The 19,397-nt window shown below is 39.8% G+C and overlaps 1 protein-coding gene across 1 annotated transcript in view; it reads right to left on the bottom strand.

Annotated features, from left to right (window-relative positions):
* Positions 1–19,397, bottom strand: part of GALNT12 (polypeptide N-acetylgalactosaminyltransferase 12) — a 49,829-nt gene that overhangs the window by 17,893 nt on the left and 12,539 nt on the right. The window contains exons 2-7 of the mRNA XM_068936291.1: positions 18,875–19,044; positions 18,025–18,214; positions 14,523–14,708; positions 12,035–12,152; positions 4,967–5,143; positions 2,281–2,412 (exon numbers count right to left, since the gene is read on the bottom strand). Of these exons, the coding sequence (XP_068792392.1) occupies positions 2,281–2,412; positions 4,967–5,143; positions 12,035–12,152; positions 14,523–14,708; positions 18,025–18,214; positions 18,875–19,044 (973 nt within the window). The remainder of the gene's footprint in view (positions 1–2,280; positions 2,413–4,966; positions 5,144–12,034; positions 12,153–14,522; positions 14,709–18,024; positions 18,215–18,874; positions 19,045–19,397) is intronic.

Raw genomic sequence — 19,397 nt, 5'->3', positions numbered from 1 at the left:
CTCCCTCATTTCTAGGCCTCTATCAGTTTATAAAAACGCAGCCATAGCTCAGGCAAAAATATTCAAACCTCTACGTCTTTAATAAATTTTTAGGCTGCTAATATTTTTAGGCAATCAAGCTTAGTATATATATTAAAATTTATCAATATATGAAGAAAAAAGTGTTACCATAAGAGTTTAATTGTCAGTGCACGGCGCTGAATTCTACTCAATAATTCTTGCATTTATTTCAATAACTTATGGTTTACCTATGGGTAAATTTTAGACAGATTTTCAATTTCAGTGTAAAGATTTTCAAGGGAGGGAGAAATCCCTTAGCAATCTCTTTCAACAATTAAATAGCCTCACATTAAGCACAGCTTTTAACAAAGCCAACACTTCGGAACACAGTATATTTGTGAATCAAAAAAGCACTACGCTGCTAATGCAGAAATAAAGAGCATGATCAGTGATTCATTGAAGTTAGCAGATGGGACTCAATATCCACAAATCATTTGAATCAATAGGTGTCATTTTTGCACTGTCACTTTCTTAGAGTATAACAGTACTTCAATCACATTTAAATGTGATTTAATCACATTTTAAATTCTTCCTGCCAAAAAATGGTGTATTCTCATTATGCTCACAACTAGATGACAGCATCTAAGAATTGTTTTTAGAGAAATATATAGAACTCACCTAAATTACACTGTAGATACCTCAAGCAGCTCTGAACAAAAATTATTATTTCTAGGTATTGTCAACACCTTTCTTGAGGATGACACATGCTGCTAATCTTGAAAGAAACTACACAAATCTTTTCCCCTCCCCAAAATGTTGAAACATTATTACCACCACAGTCTAGGCTTTCCTCTGGAGGATGAAGGACAGAGGTAGGGAGGAGGATAAGGTTACTGAAATGCTTATCAGAGTCCTATTGCTTCAATTCTCTCTGATCTTGTCAGTTAGCGAGCCAGCACAGAACAACAAAAACTGAACCAATGCTGTACTGTGGTCTATTCTAGATACTGGATAATGGTGCATATTTACCTCTCATGCCTGCAATCACATAGAGATACCCATTTAAATGCCAGCTCAAAAAAAGGAGTATGGTGGCTGCTTTCTTAGAGGTTCCTAAGGGCTTTGCTGCGCCACTGCTAACTGATGCACCTGCCTGTGGGAAATACAACTTAGATATACTGCAGAATTTCCATATTAGGAGTTTTTGTTGCTGTTCAATAGGTAATGAAGCTACTAGGGAAGGCTGTGGGGAGACTTAGGTTACCGTATGCTCTGTTCGCCCACAATGCTCAGGGTTTTTCTTCTTCTCCAGAAAAGATCTAGTAGAATGATTGTGCAACTGAAGTGCAGATGACAGCCAGAACAGACTGTTGTGATACCAGTTGGACGAGATGAACTAGCAATGTTGGAACTGAGTAACCAACAAAAGCATTTAAAAGTCAATGTGGCATTTGTAGGAAGGTATCTCATACATCTTTGCCTGGCAAGAAGGTGCAGTCTTATCTTTCTAACAGGACAGATATAGCGGACAGCTGCTGATCTTTCAGAAGCAGCAGGTATTTACTGCAGCTTCCCTGTCTTCATCCCTCCCAAATGAGATTATAGTAATGTGATGTACATGGGGCTACAGTTTATATTTATTTGTAAGCTGCAAACAGCATAGAAAGTTGTCCTCTCTTAAAAAAGGAGAAGAGGATTCTCATATTGAATCCATGAAAATTGCTTATGAACCTGTGCAGGTCAAAAGTGACTTTCAGGATAAAAATTAAGGTGCTGGTTTTGACATACATGTCAAAAACCTGCATGATCTGAGGGTGTGTAGGTGCAGCTCTCTTTCCTGCATCATAGTTTTCACCAGAGAAAATGTGCAAATACTTGTTACAAAGTACATTTCCTATTTTCAAGTCGATAACTAAAAATGAAAACTCTTAAGCGCTCTTTTTTGTTATTATGTAATGTTTTAAGCAATTAAAAAAAAAAAGCCATCCCTTGTTCCCTTTAGTACTCGCAAAACGTTACTTGGAAAGTGCAATTCCTGGCAACCTGTTCTTGTACTCTTTCACAGAACTGCTTTATAAATAATATCCATTAATACAAAGATTCTAATAGCAACCATATTTGAAAGTCTACCAATTCTAATTGAATTCTACCAAATTATGAAACTGCTTTCAGCATAAAAATACCAAGTGTGTGTTGATCACCCTTCATACTGAATTAGCAAAGGGGTTCAGAGAGCTGCGAGGAGGTGCCTTGCTCCCAGAGATGCAGCAAGCCACATACCATTCCAAAGAAACCAGGTCTGTCCTCGGGTACGTGAAGCTCTGGGTAAATGTTCTCTAAGAACCATTTGAAGTCCTTACATTTGAGCTTCTCTCGAAGGAGTCTCCTTTCTGTCACGTCTCCATATGGTTCCTGAAAGAAAAAAACATCAAAAAACAAAACAGAACAGATGCTCCCTTCTAAATTATGTATATACATTATTAGGAACCTTATGCTAAAGTGGAAAGTAGGACTTTTAACCAGGAAATATCCCCACTTTCGGGCACTGGATTTGATTTCATTAGCCTTACATTTGCTAAATGTTGACAAAAAAATTAGAACAGGTCACATAAAATTTTAAATATACTGTAAGACTTTCAGTCTGAGAAAACTCCAGAAACTCTGCAAGTAAGGATGTCCTTGAACACGGATTGCTGGAAACTGAGAAAGCATATTGGCAATATACTTGTTTCAGCTGGATAACTGAATGTCTCAGAAGTAGTGAGTGAATCTTAAGAATTTTAAATGATTCCATCAACAACTTGCAAATTACCTATAAAGACATTTTTACATTTAACTGATGAAAGCTGTAAAATCTGTCTTACAGTTTCCTTTAGCTTTACAGTTTTGGGGGAGGGGTTAGAGTAAAGCCAAATCTTAGTATGAAAACTGAAATCTCCAGAGAGAAGCTTTCAATGAAGACTCTCTTCCCTGTGTACAGATTGGAGTAGAGCTTATGTTTCTTCAAGTCCATCTTCAAAATCTATTTCTTTTTATTCGCTAGGGACTTCAGTCAGGCATGATCTGCTCTTTGCAATCCCTAAGTTCTTACAGGTCATGTGGCACACTATTTTTCATCAAGACGAAAATATATTTGTGTTTCTCAAAACTGAAAACGCAAAGCAGATGCAAAACAGAGGCAGCAATGCCTGCTTCAATAAACAAACAGCAGGACATATTAGTTTTGAGGTCGGGATGTTCATTTGAAAGCAAAACCTTATGGAATCAAATTCTGCAGCCATAGCATCAGTCATTTTTCCATTATGCTATGGAATTGAGTATCTGAGTTAGATGAAGTAAAAGGTTTAAATTCAGCCTTTGAAACAAGCAGTGCATAGAATAAAATATTATGGAAACCAGAATGCATTGGTGGTAGCTTTGACACTTGCAAAAATGCAGTTTTCTCAACTTAAATCCACTGTGTTACAAGCAAGCCAAGATACAAAAGTCAGGATATTAACATACATATATCCTTTAAAGACAGGTAAAGTCATCCAGACATCAGCTGCCCCGAACTTTACAAGAAAAACTATCAGCATTTATTGCTGCTTTCTCTTTGCACGTGACACTGCCAGAATCAGTCCAGCACTGCCTGTAGACTTCCATCTTCACATACACCAAATACATCCTTCTCTCAAAGTCGAGCTCTAATAATAAAGCCTAAATGGCTTTTGAGATGTTAAAGTAGAACAATTATCACAAATACATGGACTAGAATAATCCAATTGCCCAGCTTAATCCAACAGAATGCATGGTGGAAGCTAACCAAACTCAGCTCCCAAGTCTCCTCTAGCACTTCTTTTCAAAGCATAATGGTTTCAAGAGCGTTCTGTCCATAGGCATGTCTATTGGGGTAGGCCACTCAAACATATTAGGAAGTCCCTATCTGCTCTCTAAATTCCGACCAGACACAGTCAGAGGTGGATGTCCGGTAGCCCAGGGGAAAGCACTTCCTGCCTTGCACAAAACCAGAAAGCAGGAACTTAGAAAATGTTCAGGTCAAAGAGAGAAGGGTCTAGGGAGATTAAGTGCTTTCAGAAGCAAGTAACAACACAGAACAATTTTTTTAGGCCTGAATTTTGGACTTTGTGCCACAAGTTCACAAAAGTAATTTCTACTTGACTATGACATTATGAGAATATTTCAAAGTTATTGTCTTCCAGGATTCTGGAAGGGCCCCTCCCTAAAAATATATTTGAGCTATAAATTTGCACACTGCTTTACTGTACTGACCTATTCAAATATCACAGTATTTATTTTCTGCAAATTTCTGCAAACAAAGATCTTGTATTTTCTTCCTCTTTGCATTTAAAAATGTTAACTTTTTTAAAGAACAGAACTGATACTTCAAATGTTCCATTAGGAACATTTTCGTCCTAGTTCCCAAGATTAATTTTTAATTCCTTTAATCTTTAGAATCTTGAATTTTCTATAATTTTTTTAAATCAAACATTCTGCAGCAGTAAATCAAACTTCGAAAAATCCATTTATCTTACATTAATACAACATTTTACCGTTATCACAAGACTGGCAGTCTTGCTGAAGATCATTACAAGCCAGTTAGATAAAAGTGTACTGTCCACTGAACCTTATTGATTAGCATTAACCATCTTTCTGTTCTGCAATTCTTTATTGAGAAAGTCCTGCATCAGCTGTTTCGTTCTTCTGCCAGGCATACATTTCAGGTTATGCAGCTCCTCACTCCTTGGGCCACCTTGCTTTCTTTTTTTTTTTTTTTAATATTGGCACAAATTTGGCCTTCTCCTAGGCTTACAGAAATTCCAATTTTACCAAAAAGTTAAAAATTAACTATATAGGAATTTGTTTTATGCTTGGGAAAAATTTTAGAAGAAGTAAGAAATAAACACAAAACTTCATTCATGTTAAACCGAATTCCAATTCTAAGCATGATGGGCTTCAAACTCACCAGGCGAGCATGTGGGTTTCGATGGTAATAAAGTTCTTTATATTCATCCATCCACACTTCAGCTGCACGTACACTGTTTGCCAAAGCCTTGGAGCGTGAGTATGGAGCTTGTTTAGGGAAAACATGACCTACATGAGAACAAGGGTGGATCTCAAGACTTCCTCCGCACTGCCATATCTGAACAAGGAAGGCACATTTCGCATAGTTACTTTCAGTCTTTGCAAGCAGGATACAATCAGACTTTGCCTCCTCAAGAATATCACAATATATTATAAGCAACACAGAATAATATTGTGAGGAAGGCAAATAATTGTCTCATTCCATGAATAAACTGGATTAAATGACCTCCTCATGACCTCAGAGCAAATCACCGGGAGCAACAAGAAGATATCCTTGTCTCTCTTTTTATCAGGTGTGCAATTATCCCCCTCTCAGCTTTACTTTCTCTGAAGACATGATGAGAAACGTTCCACAATATTTCTGCACGCTGAACAGTAGTCTACAATTCAAGATATATAGGCGTGGTTCACAAAAGAGCCATGCTTCTAGTCCAATAACAACCATACCAATAGCCTCCTTAGAAAGACAGCGATGACTGATTTCTTACCAGAAATTTACTCTTTCTTTGCTTTCTTTGCCTATGCTCTACTAGAAAGCTGACTTGGCAAAACTTGCAGTCTTGTCATATTATTGGAAAACCATTACTTGCGTTTACATTTCTATATGCATCATTTCAGAAGAGAGGTATAGGTGCCTGGCCTGGTCATAAAATATTACCATCACTAACCTTTTTAATTGGGAAGCTGGAAAAGGAGCCCAAGACCAAATGTATGGGGGGGAAAAAAAAGCACACAAAATAATTATTTGACTGACTCTTGGTGGTCTGATCAATATTAGTGAAAAAAACTCTCCTATCCAAACTATGGCTAACACAGACTTTCTGTAGAAGTTTTTGCAAACTAGCATTCCTGGGTGTTAATTCTCTTGGATCCAGCTGTGCACAGCTGGCAACTAATCCTGTCTCTGTAAATGGAGGACCAGGGAAATTGCCTAAGATATGCTTAAAGGTGTGAGAGGTTTGCTCTTTAATGACCCTCTTGTATAACACATACATTTTTAATTACGTGTTACATGTTATTTCGCAGAAGCGAAAGCTGTGAAGCAGCAAATAAAATTTCTGTCCTTACCAGTGATAATGGAACAGTTTTCTCTCCTTGGGACTTCCCGGGATTCATAGAGTCAATAGAGATGAAAGCTTTCAGCATGCACAAGATGAACGCTGCCTTCAGCCTGACTTTTTAAAAAATTATTTATATATTTCTGTCAAATTTCTTTACTTCAGTATCATTGAATGTTGTCTAAGTTCCATTGATTTGGTTTTAGATAATGATGTCATACTGATGAATACATTTATGAGTGGCAAAATACTATGCTTTATGACAAAATTCTAGGGACTGTAATACATATGTTTACTTTTAAAATAACTGGTTTTCTTAAAGGTATAGGCTATTCATCACTCAACTATAGGGAACACTAGATAATCTTTGTTTCTCAGATTTAAAATTTTAATTTCTTGGTTTTCACTGTAGGTTTCTCTCTTCTGGGGAAGCAGAACATTTTTTCTTTTGAATAGAACAACGAGTAAAGGAATAATTACTAATTTTTTCCCTAAATTCAGAGTTCTATACTGTTGTTTTAAATGACTTGCCATGTTTTCTAATTACACTACTGCCATATTGAAAGTCGTTATGAAGCCACTTATCCAATTTCATTTTAAGATCTCCCCCATGGAGATTTCTGTTTCAAAACAATAGCTTTCTCATGTCATTATTTCTATATACAAGATTATATTTTTTAAAATTGAAAGTTATTAGGCAAGATTTCTTTGTCAGTAAATATTGAGCTCTATTAAAATATATTGAAGTCTATCAATTTTTGTGTTTCTTCCATCACATATAAGCATTTTTTTAATGATCATTACTGCTTTAATCAGTCTGTTTTTAACAAGACGATATGAGGACCAGACCATAAAGACCACTGAGGTGCAAATGTAATTAAGAAAGAGGCACATTCTTCCATTCTTCTGTGAGGAAGTCCCAGTTAACTGGAGTAAAATGGACTGATCAAAATCTCTGTTAAACTGCTGTGTTAAATTCCACAACTGCTGAACTTTCAGTAGTTAAAATTCTGAATAGCTCTAAAAAATAACTGAAAGCTGCTAACCAGCACTCATTACATTCTCCTTCATTAAAACAGTTTAAAGTTCTCTTCTCTTACTATTACAAAAAATAATAATTTTCAGCTAAGCAATTCCTCAATCGATTTAATTTATTTAACATGGAAAACATATTTTGACTTCTATATAAAATCACATGCAAATGAATAACTGTAAAATAAAGCAAAAAGTGCAACACAGAAACCCAAACTCATTACAAAATGCTAAATAAGCAACTCAGGGGAAGGTTCTCCCCTCAAACTAATTCCAGTTCCTGTAACAGGAAATTAGATTTCATTTAGATTTTGCACGCTCACATGCAGGCAAGTATGTTTTTTTTTACTAGGTCTGGCTAGCTCACAGCTTGTCATTATAAAAGTGTACTTTTTTTCTTGAGCACAAAAAAACTAAAGTCTCATTACTTTTACTTTCACTTTCATCTTGAATAATGGGATGCACGTAGATTGTGAATAGTTTTCATTTTTTCCAGAGACAGATGCTTGCATTACGAAAAGCTGTAATAAAAGTACAGTGCTCCACTTTCAAACCATGTACCTGCAGGAATCTTTAGACAATCAACCTAATCGGTCAGTGACAGGTAAATAAGAAAAGCAAGTCTATTGTCAGGAAACTACATTTCCTATATAAGCTCTACTGCCTCCATTCTAATATTTTAGGAAACTCCAAAAGGAAAAAGGCTGCTAACTCCTAAACTCCCGCAAACAAAGACAGGCTGAGGAAAACACTGTTTTTTTTTTTTTTTTTTTTTTTGCAATTCCTTCTACTGTAATCTCATTTTCCCCATTTTGCACCTGTGCACTAAGGAGATAGTGTTTGAGCACCATCTGCTGGGAAGCGGAGAGGAAAGGTGCTCAAAAAATCTCTCTTTTGTTACATAAATCCCATCCAGAGTATTCTGGCTGTAAGAGAAACTTCCAGACCCAGATAGGAAGAAACAATAAAAAAGTAAAAAATGAAAACCCGCAAGCAGTTAGAGGTCCAGGAGTGTGGACAAGGAAATTTCAAATAGAAGAAAGGAAGTGTCAGTGAGTAATCCTGTCTTTTTGAATATGGGTATTTTCTCTCCTGGTGCGATGCTGAGGTTAAAGGACAGATAGCAGGGTATCAAGCAGCCATCCCCAGGAACAAACTTATGTTACAGTGCCACTAGCAGGTCCCATAGGAGAGAGGGGGAAAAAAGCTGCAGCTAGGTTACCCTCCCTTGATGGAGAGCAGATAGAAGATGAAAGGACATTATCGTTTTGCAACCCTTAAAAAGAGGCGTTTCAATGCTCCTTATTCATGAAGTGAAATTTTTTCTAGCCAAATCCCAAATCAAGGCACACTGATCTGATGCTTCATTCAGAAGAACAGTAAAACATCCTTGCCTTCTGCTCCCTTCCATGAAAAAACCTTGCCACAGGAGGTATAAATAGAGGGGGTCGAAAGTGTGCCATGTACTGTTTGGCTCCAAATGCCCAGACCCTGCTGGCTATGTCTGCACGACTAAAATTACTGTGCCCTGTCATATTTGCCTGCCCTTGGATCAGATGCCATTGCACAGGCCACCATGCAAAATTTTCTCTCCCCTAAAAGCTCATTCCTGCTGCTGTCTGCCGGGAGCTGGCCCTGAACGCATCGCACAGGCCCATGCACTTCTCATTTAAGTGCTCTCCCCGCAAGCCACGTTCCCCTGTCCTCAGTCCAGGCGCAACCGACAGCACATCTGCAGCTGCTGAGGACCTGCCCTGTGCTGTCAGGCTGGTGCACCCATGTGCCTCACCCTGCTGGGTACCCAGTACGGCAGTGTGCTCTGCATGTACCCCAGGCTATCTGGCTTCTGGGAACTCTGCTGCTGCCCCTTTGTGCTTCTCTTTGTGCTCAGGTAGCCTTTGATGCTTTCTCAAGCCCCTGGAAAGACTACTTTCTTTCTCGGGGTTGAAGTGGCAAAGCCACAGCTCGTTCACGGTTCTGCAACATCAGGGGTCAAAGACCTGGTTCTGTGAACCAGTAACATCAAAAAGACGACTGCTGCCAGGGCCTGACAGAGGTCAACAGCAACGATGGCTCAGGTCTAAAGCAATGACAGACAGAGCAGGGGCACTCCCTGTCATACAGCAGGGGCTTGGGCTTGTCCTACCAGCAAGCCTTGGCCTCCCCACAAAGTGCGACGTGAGGAGTGAAGAACCAGATGGAGAGAGGGCCACCTCTGAGGCCTTCCAGCAGGAGCTGCTGCTGGCCTCGCAGCACCAGAGCATCACCTCTAATCTCAGAGGAGAAAAAGACTGCCATCTGGAGCCTTACTGCCCCTGGCTCTATACTGGTTAGTGGGCAAGCATTTGGGTGTTATCAAATCTATGGCAGCCAGATCACAGACTGCAGACGTTTCACCAAGCCAAAGTAAATCCTCTACTGTCCAGTTCTGCCAGCTGTGGTTGTTGCTTCCAAGTTTCTTGCTTTGGGAGAGGTGAAAATCTTTGCTGTGAGGCAGAGAATATGGTGACAGTTTCAAAAGCAGTGTCATGTCCACCTTGCAAACACCTGGTCTGTCTATGTGTACAACAGCAGCCACAAACAAGTGCCTGCCAGAGCCTGTCTTGTTCAGGGGAGGCCCACATCCAACATGCTTGCTACTGTTACACCACATGTACAGGGGAGGAGGTGTCTTGCTCTCTGGTGGAGCTTGCTGCTCACCGTCTCCAGCCTCTGCCTAGTTGTCTGCTGCAACAGTGTCACAGCTGAGGAAATTACGGACGCAGAGCTCAGGGCATGGACATTGCCCACGGTCCACAAAAACACATCACTACCCTTCCAATTCCCTTAGTAAATGCAAAAAACAATTTTCACTTGCTAGAGGTAAGCTGGGGCTGGATTCTGTCCCTGGGCTGCTTGGTGTAAGCAACAACAGCAGAAGCAGAGGAAAAGGGCTTTCCTCTCTGCTGACATATGGGATCCAGGTCTTCCTCTCAGGTCTCAAGGAGAACTCTAGGAGTGAGCTGAAACTACGGACCAGGCCCTCCCTCTCCTGAGACACATGCTGCGAAGGACGGAGCAGAGACGCCCTCCCTCAGACCCAGCACATCTTGGTGTTCCCCAGCCAGCTGTACCAGCACTGCGGTTCGTGCTGTGCTGCACAACCTCATACACAGAGCTCTCAACTTCTCCAGGTTAACCTTCACTTGGATTGTGACTGCTGGAGTGCCCCGCCCCTACATCCCTGATGAGGACAGACAGCCTCTTCACAAGCAGTGACAAGCGCAACCACCTAATTGGGGCCTCAAGTACAAATTCTCCATCACTGACTGTGGCTCCATGAGAAGCCTCGCAAAAGGAGGTTAAAAAAAATCATTTCCATTGAGAACTACTTCGTAGCTCCTCACATTGTGATTGATCAATCCCAAAGAACCAGCAGAAGGAAACAAAATCCTGACCGTGGGAAGGAGCAGACCATGGGAACATGAGTATGAAAGCACGTTACACCAGAACTGGAGCCAGCTGGCAGACTTCTGCCTCAGGCTCGCAGACCTGGCGAAGGTGGGCGAGCTGCTTGGGAGCTGTGGCTGAGGCCAGCCGGATTCACTGGTCACAATAAGTGGGCGCTTGGACTTACAGCACCAGAGGAATTTTCTACTATATGAGAAAGGAGTCATGACACCAGACCAAAGAGCTGTCACAGCTCAGAATTGTCCCTCCAGTAAGAAACAACATCACTTTTTCGTCTGTGGTGATTATCCTCCCTGCTCCTTTTCCTTCCTTATCCTTGCGCCCTCCTTGCGAGCATTTCTGTATCACGGAGAGCAGGAGGCAGGAAGAGAAGCGATGGGGACTCTGTGCTTCCCTGGTTCACCGCCACACATCTGAAGGGAGGCGGTCTGCTCAGGCTTCCTTTCTCAAGAGACTGGTTTTGTAATAGCAAAATACCATTTATCCTTGAATTCTGCTGTCATCTGGTAAAAACAAAACAAAACAAAACCACCAGCTCTCCCTTCCCACAACCTAGTGACAAACAAAAATGCAAATACGACCATAAAACATATCTGATGATGTGCAGAAAAAGGGAAATTCAGGACACTAAGCTATGAGCTCCCTGCAAGCCAAAAATACCTTCAGCATACCTTTTGAACCACCACCAGATTCCTTCAGCAAGCTAAGGGTGATATGGGGCAGACCATAAGCAGACAGTGCTCAGTGGGGATAAGCAGCAGCATGGGTGACAGCAGAGTTGAGGATGAGACCTTTTTGCTTATCGGTCTGGGTTGTCTCATATCTTCTCTTTCCTCCTCTACCACAAATCCTTTTAATTCCAGCACATCTATCTACCTGCTTCACATCCGAGCCTAGGCTCACCTTGCAGAACTTTCCAGTTCCTGCAGGTTTTTCCACCACCTTTTTTAATCTTTATAAAATTTTCCTGAAGTGGATCAGAATAAAACCTTAAAGCAGTACAGGCTGGCTTGTTCCACCCCACTGACAACTTCTGTCACCTTCTTCCTTTTCACTCAACTGCTGTAAGAGTTCCAGAGTTATATTAGCAGAATTAGAAACGTTTCTTTCCAACTACCCCCTCCAAGCCACAAAATGCAAACTTCAAACACAAACATCACACCACTGTTCTACATTTTATACTGGCATTCAAAACAAAGATATATTCAAAAAAATGTTTTAAAAGGGCTATTTTGAAGTTAAACACAGCCATACTGAAGCATAAAAAAACAATTAGGAGATTCATATACACATCTCCTTTATACTTGCTTATAGTAAAGCTATTTCATTAGTTAAAAGGAGATGAAGGAACAAATAAGAAAATTCTTTTTATTCTCAGGAAAAAACAAAATTTCAACAGAGCCACTTACCCTAAATGAGAATTCCAGGTTTTCTCCCCCCCAGACTTCCATTCCTGTATCATATGAACCAAGATAATCAAAATAGTTCTTGCTGACAGCAAACAATCCACCTGCCATGGTTGGAGACCTATAAAAGAGAAAAGTAATTCTGAATTGAATGAAAAGCCAAAAACATACACACGAATTACAGAAACAATGCAACAGATCAAAAGCATGACCTATTTTCTTTACCATTTTCTCAGTCCTTTTCTGTATATAAAATAACAGTTAGGCATTGATCAGTTAAGTATTATATTTTTTGGCCATTTAATTTAATTTTGTAGTAAAAAAAAATTGTATCAGAAAAGAGCTCCACAACGTATTAAAATAACAGTGAAATCAGAGAGAATAAGCACTGTGTTAAGATAAATTCTCACTATTACAGTGTCTTTGTGACTGGCAATAAAAGAAGACACTAGCCCCTTACCTTTAAATACAGAACATAAGCTTTTTTGTGGCAGAATTATTTTAGTCAGCTCTGAAATTGTATTTGCAGTTTCCTTATAGATTTAAGTAGTAAGTATACATGTTTGTGCTTTAGTGACTAATAACAACATTCCTGATCCCACTAATACCAATTGGAAAAACTCTCGGACATCAATTGAGCTGAATTCAGTAAATATAGCCCCTAAAGAGAGTTTTTCTTTTTAAGATCTGCCCATCTGTATTTTTGTTTTAAATGTTGACCAGGTTGAAGAAAATCAGAGGCCAAAATTTGAACCACATCAAACAGGCATTTCGAAAGATCACAAACATAGTTAAGGGATATACTTTCAGCAGGGTAGTGCGTGCATGGATATATAAAACAGATTTTGTTCAATTTTGTTCCTAATTGTTTGCAGGCTTGGAAAATGACGCTCTTTAAAGTGCAAAGCATACAGTGCTGGATGGAACTAAATTCAGCTGACATCTTATGAATTTTGCTAATGAAAATTAGCAAGCATTAAGCGCTGTGACCAGTTATTCTCAATCTATCCAACCTAATTTTTACAGTGATCTTTTTGAAGCAACTCCATCTTACACTGTCGCATGTTGTTTCAAAGTATGGGAAGAGATGAGGTGAGACAAAAAAAAAAAAAACACCAAACTTCATAAACAGTCAAGCTCTTCTATCTCACTCCAGATCGAGCCTTCCCAAGCACAGCTTGGGAAGCTGTATCATTCTCTCTGCTGGGCACTGCTGCTTTCCCCAGATAACCATAACACCTGCCAAGCTCACGGTCCTCAGTCCACCTTGCAGCCTTATCCCTCAGCATTTTCTCCCTGGCAGTCCAAAGTCAATTCCTTCTTAATGAGGACAAAAAAAGCTCTATGTTTAAGCTGGAGGCTTCTAAAAAAATTGTAATCTATTTAAAAAAATTTTGAGGATGAGGACTAATATATGCTGAGAAGCACTAAATTAACTGCCTCACTTTTCCCATTAGAAAACATGTTATCTTCCCTCAGTTGAGGATAAATTCATTAATATTTGTGAAGTCCTGGGTATTACCACACTAAGTGACCTAGAAAAGACTGAGGAAAATGAATCATTCTCTATTTGTTGTAGGCTTTAAGATGATGGATTATAAATAAAGGCAAGGACTAATAAAATGGTGACGTTAAAAGTAGCAAACAGCTGCTTCATTTCATACAATGGCCCGCTGAACTACAGCAGCTTCCAAGCTAAGTAAGCAGCTTCCTGGGAGCAAAGTAGACCTTCACTTCCCAGGATCTTGTCTATAGCGTCCCTTTTCCAAATACATTGCTTGTAGACTCACTTTACCTCTCCTAGAAATACATTATAAGCTGACAAATAATACCTGCTGATTGCATCTTGTCTTAGAATAAAAGAAAAATTAAAACCCGTTATGAAGACATCTGCATGAGCTCCCAAGAGAGACTGGGGAGGGCAGACCTATACCCCTTCATCCCAAATGAAAAACTGGCCAACCTGGTTTACTTCTGAAAATAAAGCAAGGAACCACCACAACGGCTACAGCATAGATAAAGCCTTCAAAATTACTTCTGCCATCTTAGTGGTTTAAGATTTTTTCTCTTTTTCATTGTTGATCATGACACTTTTTATAAAATGTGGGCCCATTGCTTTGTACAAAGAACATCCTTCAATGTTAGTTGGTTAGACACAATTTTCCTCATGCTAATAAGTATTCATAGGAATTTGTGCTGTAGAAGTCAAGTGGTTACTTAAGGAACAAGGATTTCACAGTAAAGACCACAGAGGAATTTCAGCTTTTAGAGCAAATTTTCTTCCAGTAACGTGGTGACCAGGAGCTACTCTGAAAAAGGAGAACTAAACAAAATATATAATTTCAATGGAAGTTGTAAGCACTCATTTATTATATATATATTTACTTATTATTATTTATTGTTACATATTTTTCAGCACCTGCCATTTCCAATCAAGGTTAAAAGCACCTACAGTATGCACAGTTTAAAAACAAGATTCATAAAAATTCACCTGATCACATCAGTCTTAGACTTCCTTCGTTTTTGCTCTCTTTCAGGGGTTACGTGCCAAGTGAAGACAAGTCTCCAGTCAAATCCGCCGATCTGTGGCTCCCCAGCATTTCCCAGGTACTCAAATGTATTCCAGTCAATAACATCGATAACAGGGCAGACGACAGCTGTCTCCTCCTCCCCAATTCTAATCGGTTTGTAAAAAGAAAGAGGTGACTTCTGTTAGAACTGTCTCTCAAAAACAGGAAGCGACAAGAACAGAGAATCCTTACAAACACAAACATAAACTTTTGCTCCTTTTCAACACCTGCTGCAACACAAGGTAAAAAATGGCTACAAGAACAGCCAGCAAATTTTGGTGGAGAGTGCATCAGGAGGATGCATCAGGATGGACCCAGATGCAGGCATCTGGCCAGCAGCATTCTTCTGGGACAGTGCAGGGGAGGTACACCAGATGTCTTCAGACAACATGCTCCCTCCTTCAGCATCTTGCTTGCTGTTTATCAAGCACAACACTGTTGAGTAGAAAGTTCTGTTTTGCTTTGTACAGGCGGCTGCCTTACAGATATTAAGAGAGAAGTGATGTGGACACTGAATTAAGTGGAATTCCAGGATCTCCTCAGAGGTGGAACTGTGGCATGTTTCAGCACAGCTGCCAGGATGAAGGCGGCAGCTAGACTCTATGGGCCTTAAGGTCATGGTTATTCTTACAAATGCAATCATCTCCAAAAAGTTACAGTGAATGCTAACTACAACAGTAATTCAGAAAGATGCCATGAACTTAAACCAAAACATCATATGAAGTTCCCACATGGGAATTAAATCTCCAATAGTCAAATACACACAAAGAAAACCTTAAGAAACTCTGATACCACAAAAAGGATAAACAAGATAGTGCTGAGGAAGTACATGTATATAGCAGAAAGGCTGTTCTAAAGGTAATTATCAGTACTAAGATCTGTATCAATACTAAGAATACATCATGGCTGATGTCAACTTCTGCAAGGAGATAAACTCCTTTTTCCCACTTCCACCATGCAGGGTTTTCTGGATTCCTTTCCAAGAGCATTTCTGCATTTCCTCTTACAAAAGATTGTAGAATCCTTCACCTTTGCCCCAGCTTCTGGAAAGTCTCTCGATACCAGAAGAGATCAACCTCAAGGCACACAAACTCAACATCAGACTTCTCTCCTAAATCGTTCCTTAGTAATGTTCTCTACGCTACTCTTAGGTCTTTCATGCTAGTTCAGTGACAAAGTGGCTCGTCTGACTTGAAGATGCTGGAACTTGTTTTAGCCGTGCATCTTCTGATTTGCATATTCCAGACAAGCAGAAAAATATGTGTGTTACATTGCCAAACAAGGAAGAGATCTGATGCATCTGTCACTCAAGGGGGATTAGTCACTCGTGGGATTATTAGGCTTAAAACCCACAGGCTGAATAAGGGGCTCTGACTCAGTTAAGCTCAACTCACAGAAATTACAGCAGGCTATGGTGTTTAAACGCAGCAGAGAACAGCAGAGGTCCCAAAGAAGCATCATTTGAGCTGAGAATGACTGCCTCGGGTACAAAATGGCTCCCTTTTTTGACATAGGGGACACAGGACAGAGCAAAAAAGAACTATCAGAGGGACACAGCTGTTTTCCCCTTTACGATCTCCTACTGAAATCTTGTCTGGCAACATGCACAGGAGGGCTTATACAAATATTGCGATCTGCAGTCTCACCTGCACAGAGCGTACGTACAAAGCAATGGTAACGATACACACAAAGGAAAAAAATTCTCAGTCAAACATAAAAATACTTTGCTGCTTCTATAAGGAAAAGGAGTAAAAAGGAAGCATCCCACACACGATTTAGTTTATAAAAGAAATCAGGTAAGTGAAAAGTCATCCCTTTTTCTGTAAGCTAAGATTTAGCTAGACAGCACAAAGCATAGGCAGTTTATGAACACAACTATGTCTGCATTACAGACATTACATTCTATTGCTTCCATGCATCTGAGCTAACCTTCGCCATGCAAACATGCCCTTAGAGATGTACATCTGCATCAACAAGAAAAAGGACACAAATTCCAAGAGATGTCCTGGATAATTCATCACAGAAGGCAATTCACTAGGCTTACAAATTAGCCAAACTCTTGGTTAAGACTGCCATCTAGTGATTTATCAAAACTGAAGCAATTATAGAACTGTCTCCACAGTTGTTTGTTGTTTCTTCAGAAGACAAGCATTAAAAACATGTTCATTGTTTGATTTTTACTCCTTTTGCTTTCTTTGCATTAGCTATTGTGTTTACAGTTAATCCACAATTACCTGAAATACTCCTGATGTGAAATGTTGGGAAAAAATTAAATATGACAAGCATAAGAAGAAAATAATTACTCCAGATAAATTTTCAAATGCACATTAGGAATTTGAGAGCATATGTTCCATTAAGAATCAGGAAGATTCACATGCCTTGTTACAGCATGTGCTCTTGGCAATATCTCTCACAGTTTATACACATCTTTTTTTTTCTAGCCTTTCTCTGAAGTCCACAAGACTTGGTAGGAAACTTTACAGGATATAAATCAAACCATTAATCCTGAGGAATTTTGTATTATGTTTTAAAGAGCGCTGGTTTTCTATATACAATGGTTCTGTGGTCTGACTCAGTACCTGCACATGGCCTCAGATAGGGTCTAGGCGCTAGGTGCCAGCGCGGGTAGCAAAAGCCAATACAGCTTTGTGTACACAACGCGGCAGTAGGAGGATGCTGCACCTGTGGCTCAGTCTGCAGCAGGGAAAGTACATGTATGATCGAGGACTGCACAGGGGTGAGGCTGCAAAAAGATCATAAATATCTGGAGCTTTAACGGAGATCTAGTATCCTGTACTTTTTCATTAACGGAAGTTTTTAACCTGCCCAACAGTTCTATGGTATAGATGAAAAACTACATAGTTGTAAATTACAGTATCCCAGGACAGATGGTGTGCAAGCAACAGACAGAACGTTAATTCCTCCCTGTCCTACCCCATGACGCTTTGTCATGAGTGCTTTGGGAAAGACAGATTAGTTGAAGCCTCGCAAGACAGAGTTTATTGACTTCACTTCCCATCTGTTTCTGTATATGTTGCCCTGCAGTAGTGGATTTTTCAGGACCCTCATCTTTCCAGACCTTTGTCTCATCCACTTCCCAGACTGACAAAGCAGCCACCTTTCCCAAGGTAGTTTCATAGCTGGGGGATGATTCCCCTTCCTGAAAACAATTTTTCACTTCTCTGAAGAGTAGCCTGGTCCTCAGACTCTTGTGCTATGGGAGAAAACAGAAATCCACCTCCTGCTTTTCCACGCTTCCATTCACTATTCCACTGCCAGGGGAAAACACTCACACTGCCTCAGAGACCACACTGTGGTGACCTTTGGTAAATGAAGAGCGATTTTTCCACTGCAGAACACAGAAGCGTGCCAGTCTTTTTTCCTTCTGCTACAGCACAGAAAAACAGCACAGAGTAACTTTACCTCTCCAGAAGTGGTTCGAGCCAGCCTTCGTGGCATTCACAGTGGCAATCAAGGAAAGTCAGGATGTCCCCTTTTGCTACTGAAGCCCCCAGCAGCCGTGCTCGAACTAGTCCTTCTCTCTTATTCGCACGGATAAGGCGCACCTTGCGCAAGCCAGCCACGTAGTTCTCCAAAGTCTCCTTTAAATGTTCTGTAACAAAAAAATGAAGACAGTTCTGTAACGATTGGTTTATGTCATGCTACAAAACGCTCTTTGTTCATTAGCGTATTGGAGCAGCGCCTTAGAGATACTGGTATTCTGAACACTGATCCTGCTATATTGTCTACAGAAAAGGACAAGGAAATAGCATAGAAACATGGATGGACAAAATGCTTATTTACTTTTACGAAATCAAATGTTTCTCATATTTCTATAATCCATTTCCAATTTGTTAAAAGTGTTTCAAATGTTACATAAAAGTTTAATTCTGAACACAATTCATATGTGGTGGAATACAATTAGTATTGCCTTGTGCCTCATAATTCAAATGATAATAGATAACTAGGTAGCTCCTTATTATATTTGACACCAGTGCAACCTTAGGACAGTCAGAACTTGCTCAAATTAGGAAAGCTGAAATGCTTTGACTCATGTTGTAAGCATTCATGCCACAACACAGCCAGCGTGCTTACCCGTTTTAAACTAAATTTGGCCCAAAACTTGAAATTTTCACTGGCATGCTACAGAAAGCCTATTTCCAACTACGTGCCTATGTTGTATGTAGCATTCTAGGGTGCGTTACCATAACAGTGTATCTTTTCCTCCTGTGACTGACAAAACCCCTCCGCTATTTAGAATTATTCTTCCTACCTTTGTCACTGTAATCATCCACAAGGATAACTTCTTCCAAAAGTATATCTGGAGATGTCTCAAGAACACTATGAACAGTTCGTAGCAGTGTTGACCAAGCCTCATTATAAAAAGCTATCACAACCGAGGTTTTTGGCAAGCTGTAATAATCATACTTCTTCTCTCTGCATCTGTAAGTTAAGGGACCACATTTAGTACAAGTGCAAAAGCATCTGTAAATTTTCAGAAAATTACTCCAAGTAGAGGAACAAGCAACGGCCAAAATATGCCTCACAGACCAGAGAAAGGCAAAAAACTGAGAAATAACAAATCTAAACGAGGTAGAAACAGTAGTAGAAATTACAGCTAACTTGTGTTTTGGAAAATAAGATAGAAGTGCTAGACATTAAAAATGTAACTGTGAAGAAATAGCAACACATAAAGATTAAAAAAGAGTAACAGAACTAAGGAGTATGTACAACAAAGCATAATTCAGGAAAGACCACAGAAACGCCAAGATAGAATAGTGAAATCCATAAAAACA

The sequence above is a fragment of the Struthio camelus genome, chromosome 2, assembly GCF_040807025.1.
Source record: "Struthio camelus isolate bStrCam1 chromosome 2, bStrCam1.hap1, whole genome shotgun sequence".
In the NCBI taxonomy this organism is placed as follows: Eukaryota; Metazoa; Chordata; class Aves; order Struthioniformes; family Struthionidae; genus Struthio; species Struthio camelus.
The sequence above is the reverse complement of the archived record's forward strand: the minus strand, read 5'-3'. Positions and strand labels throughout refer to the sequence as shown.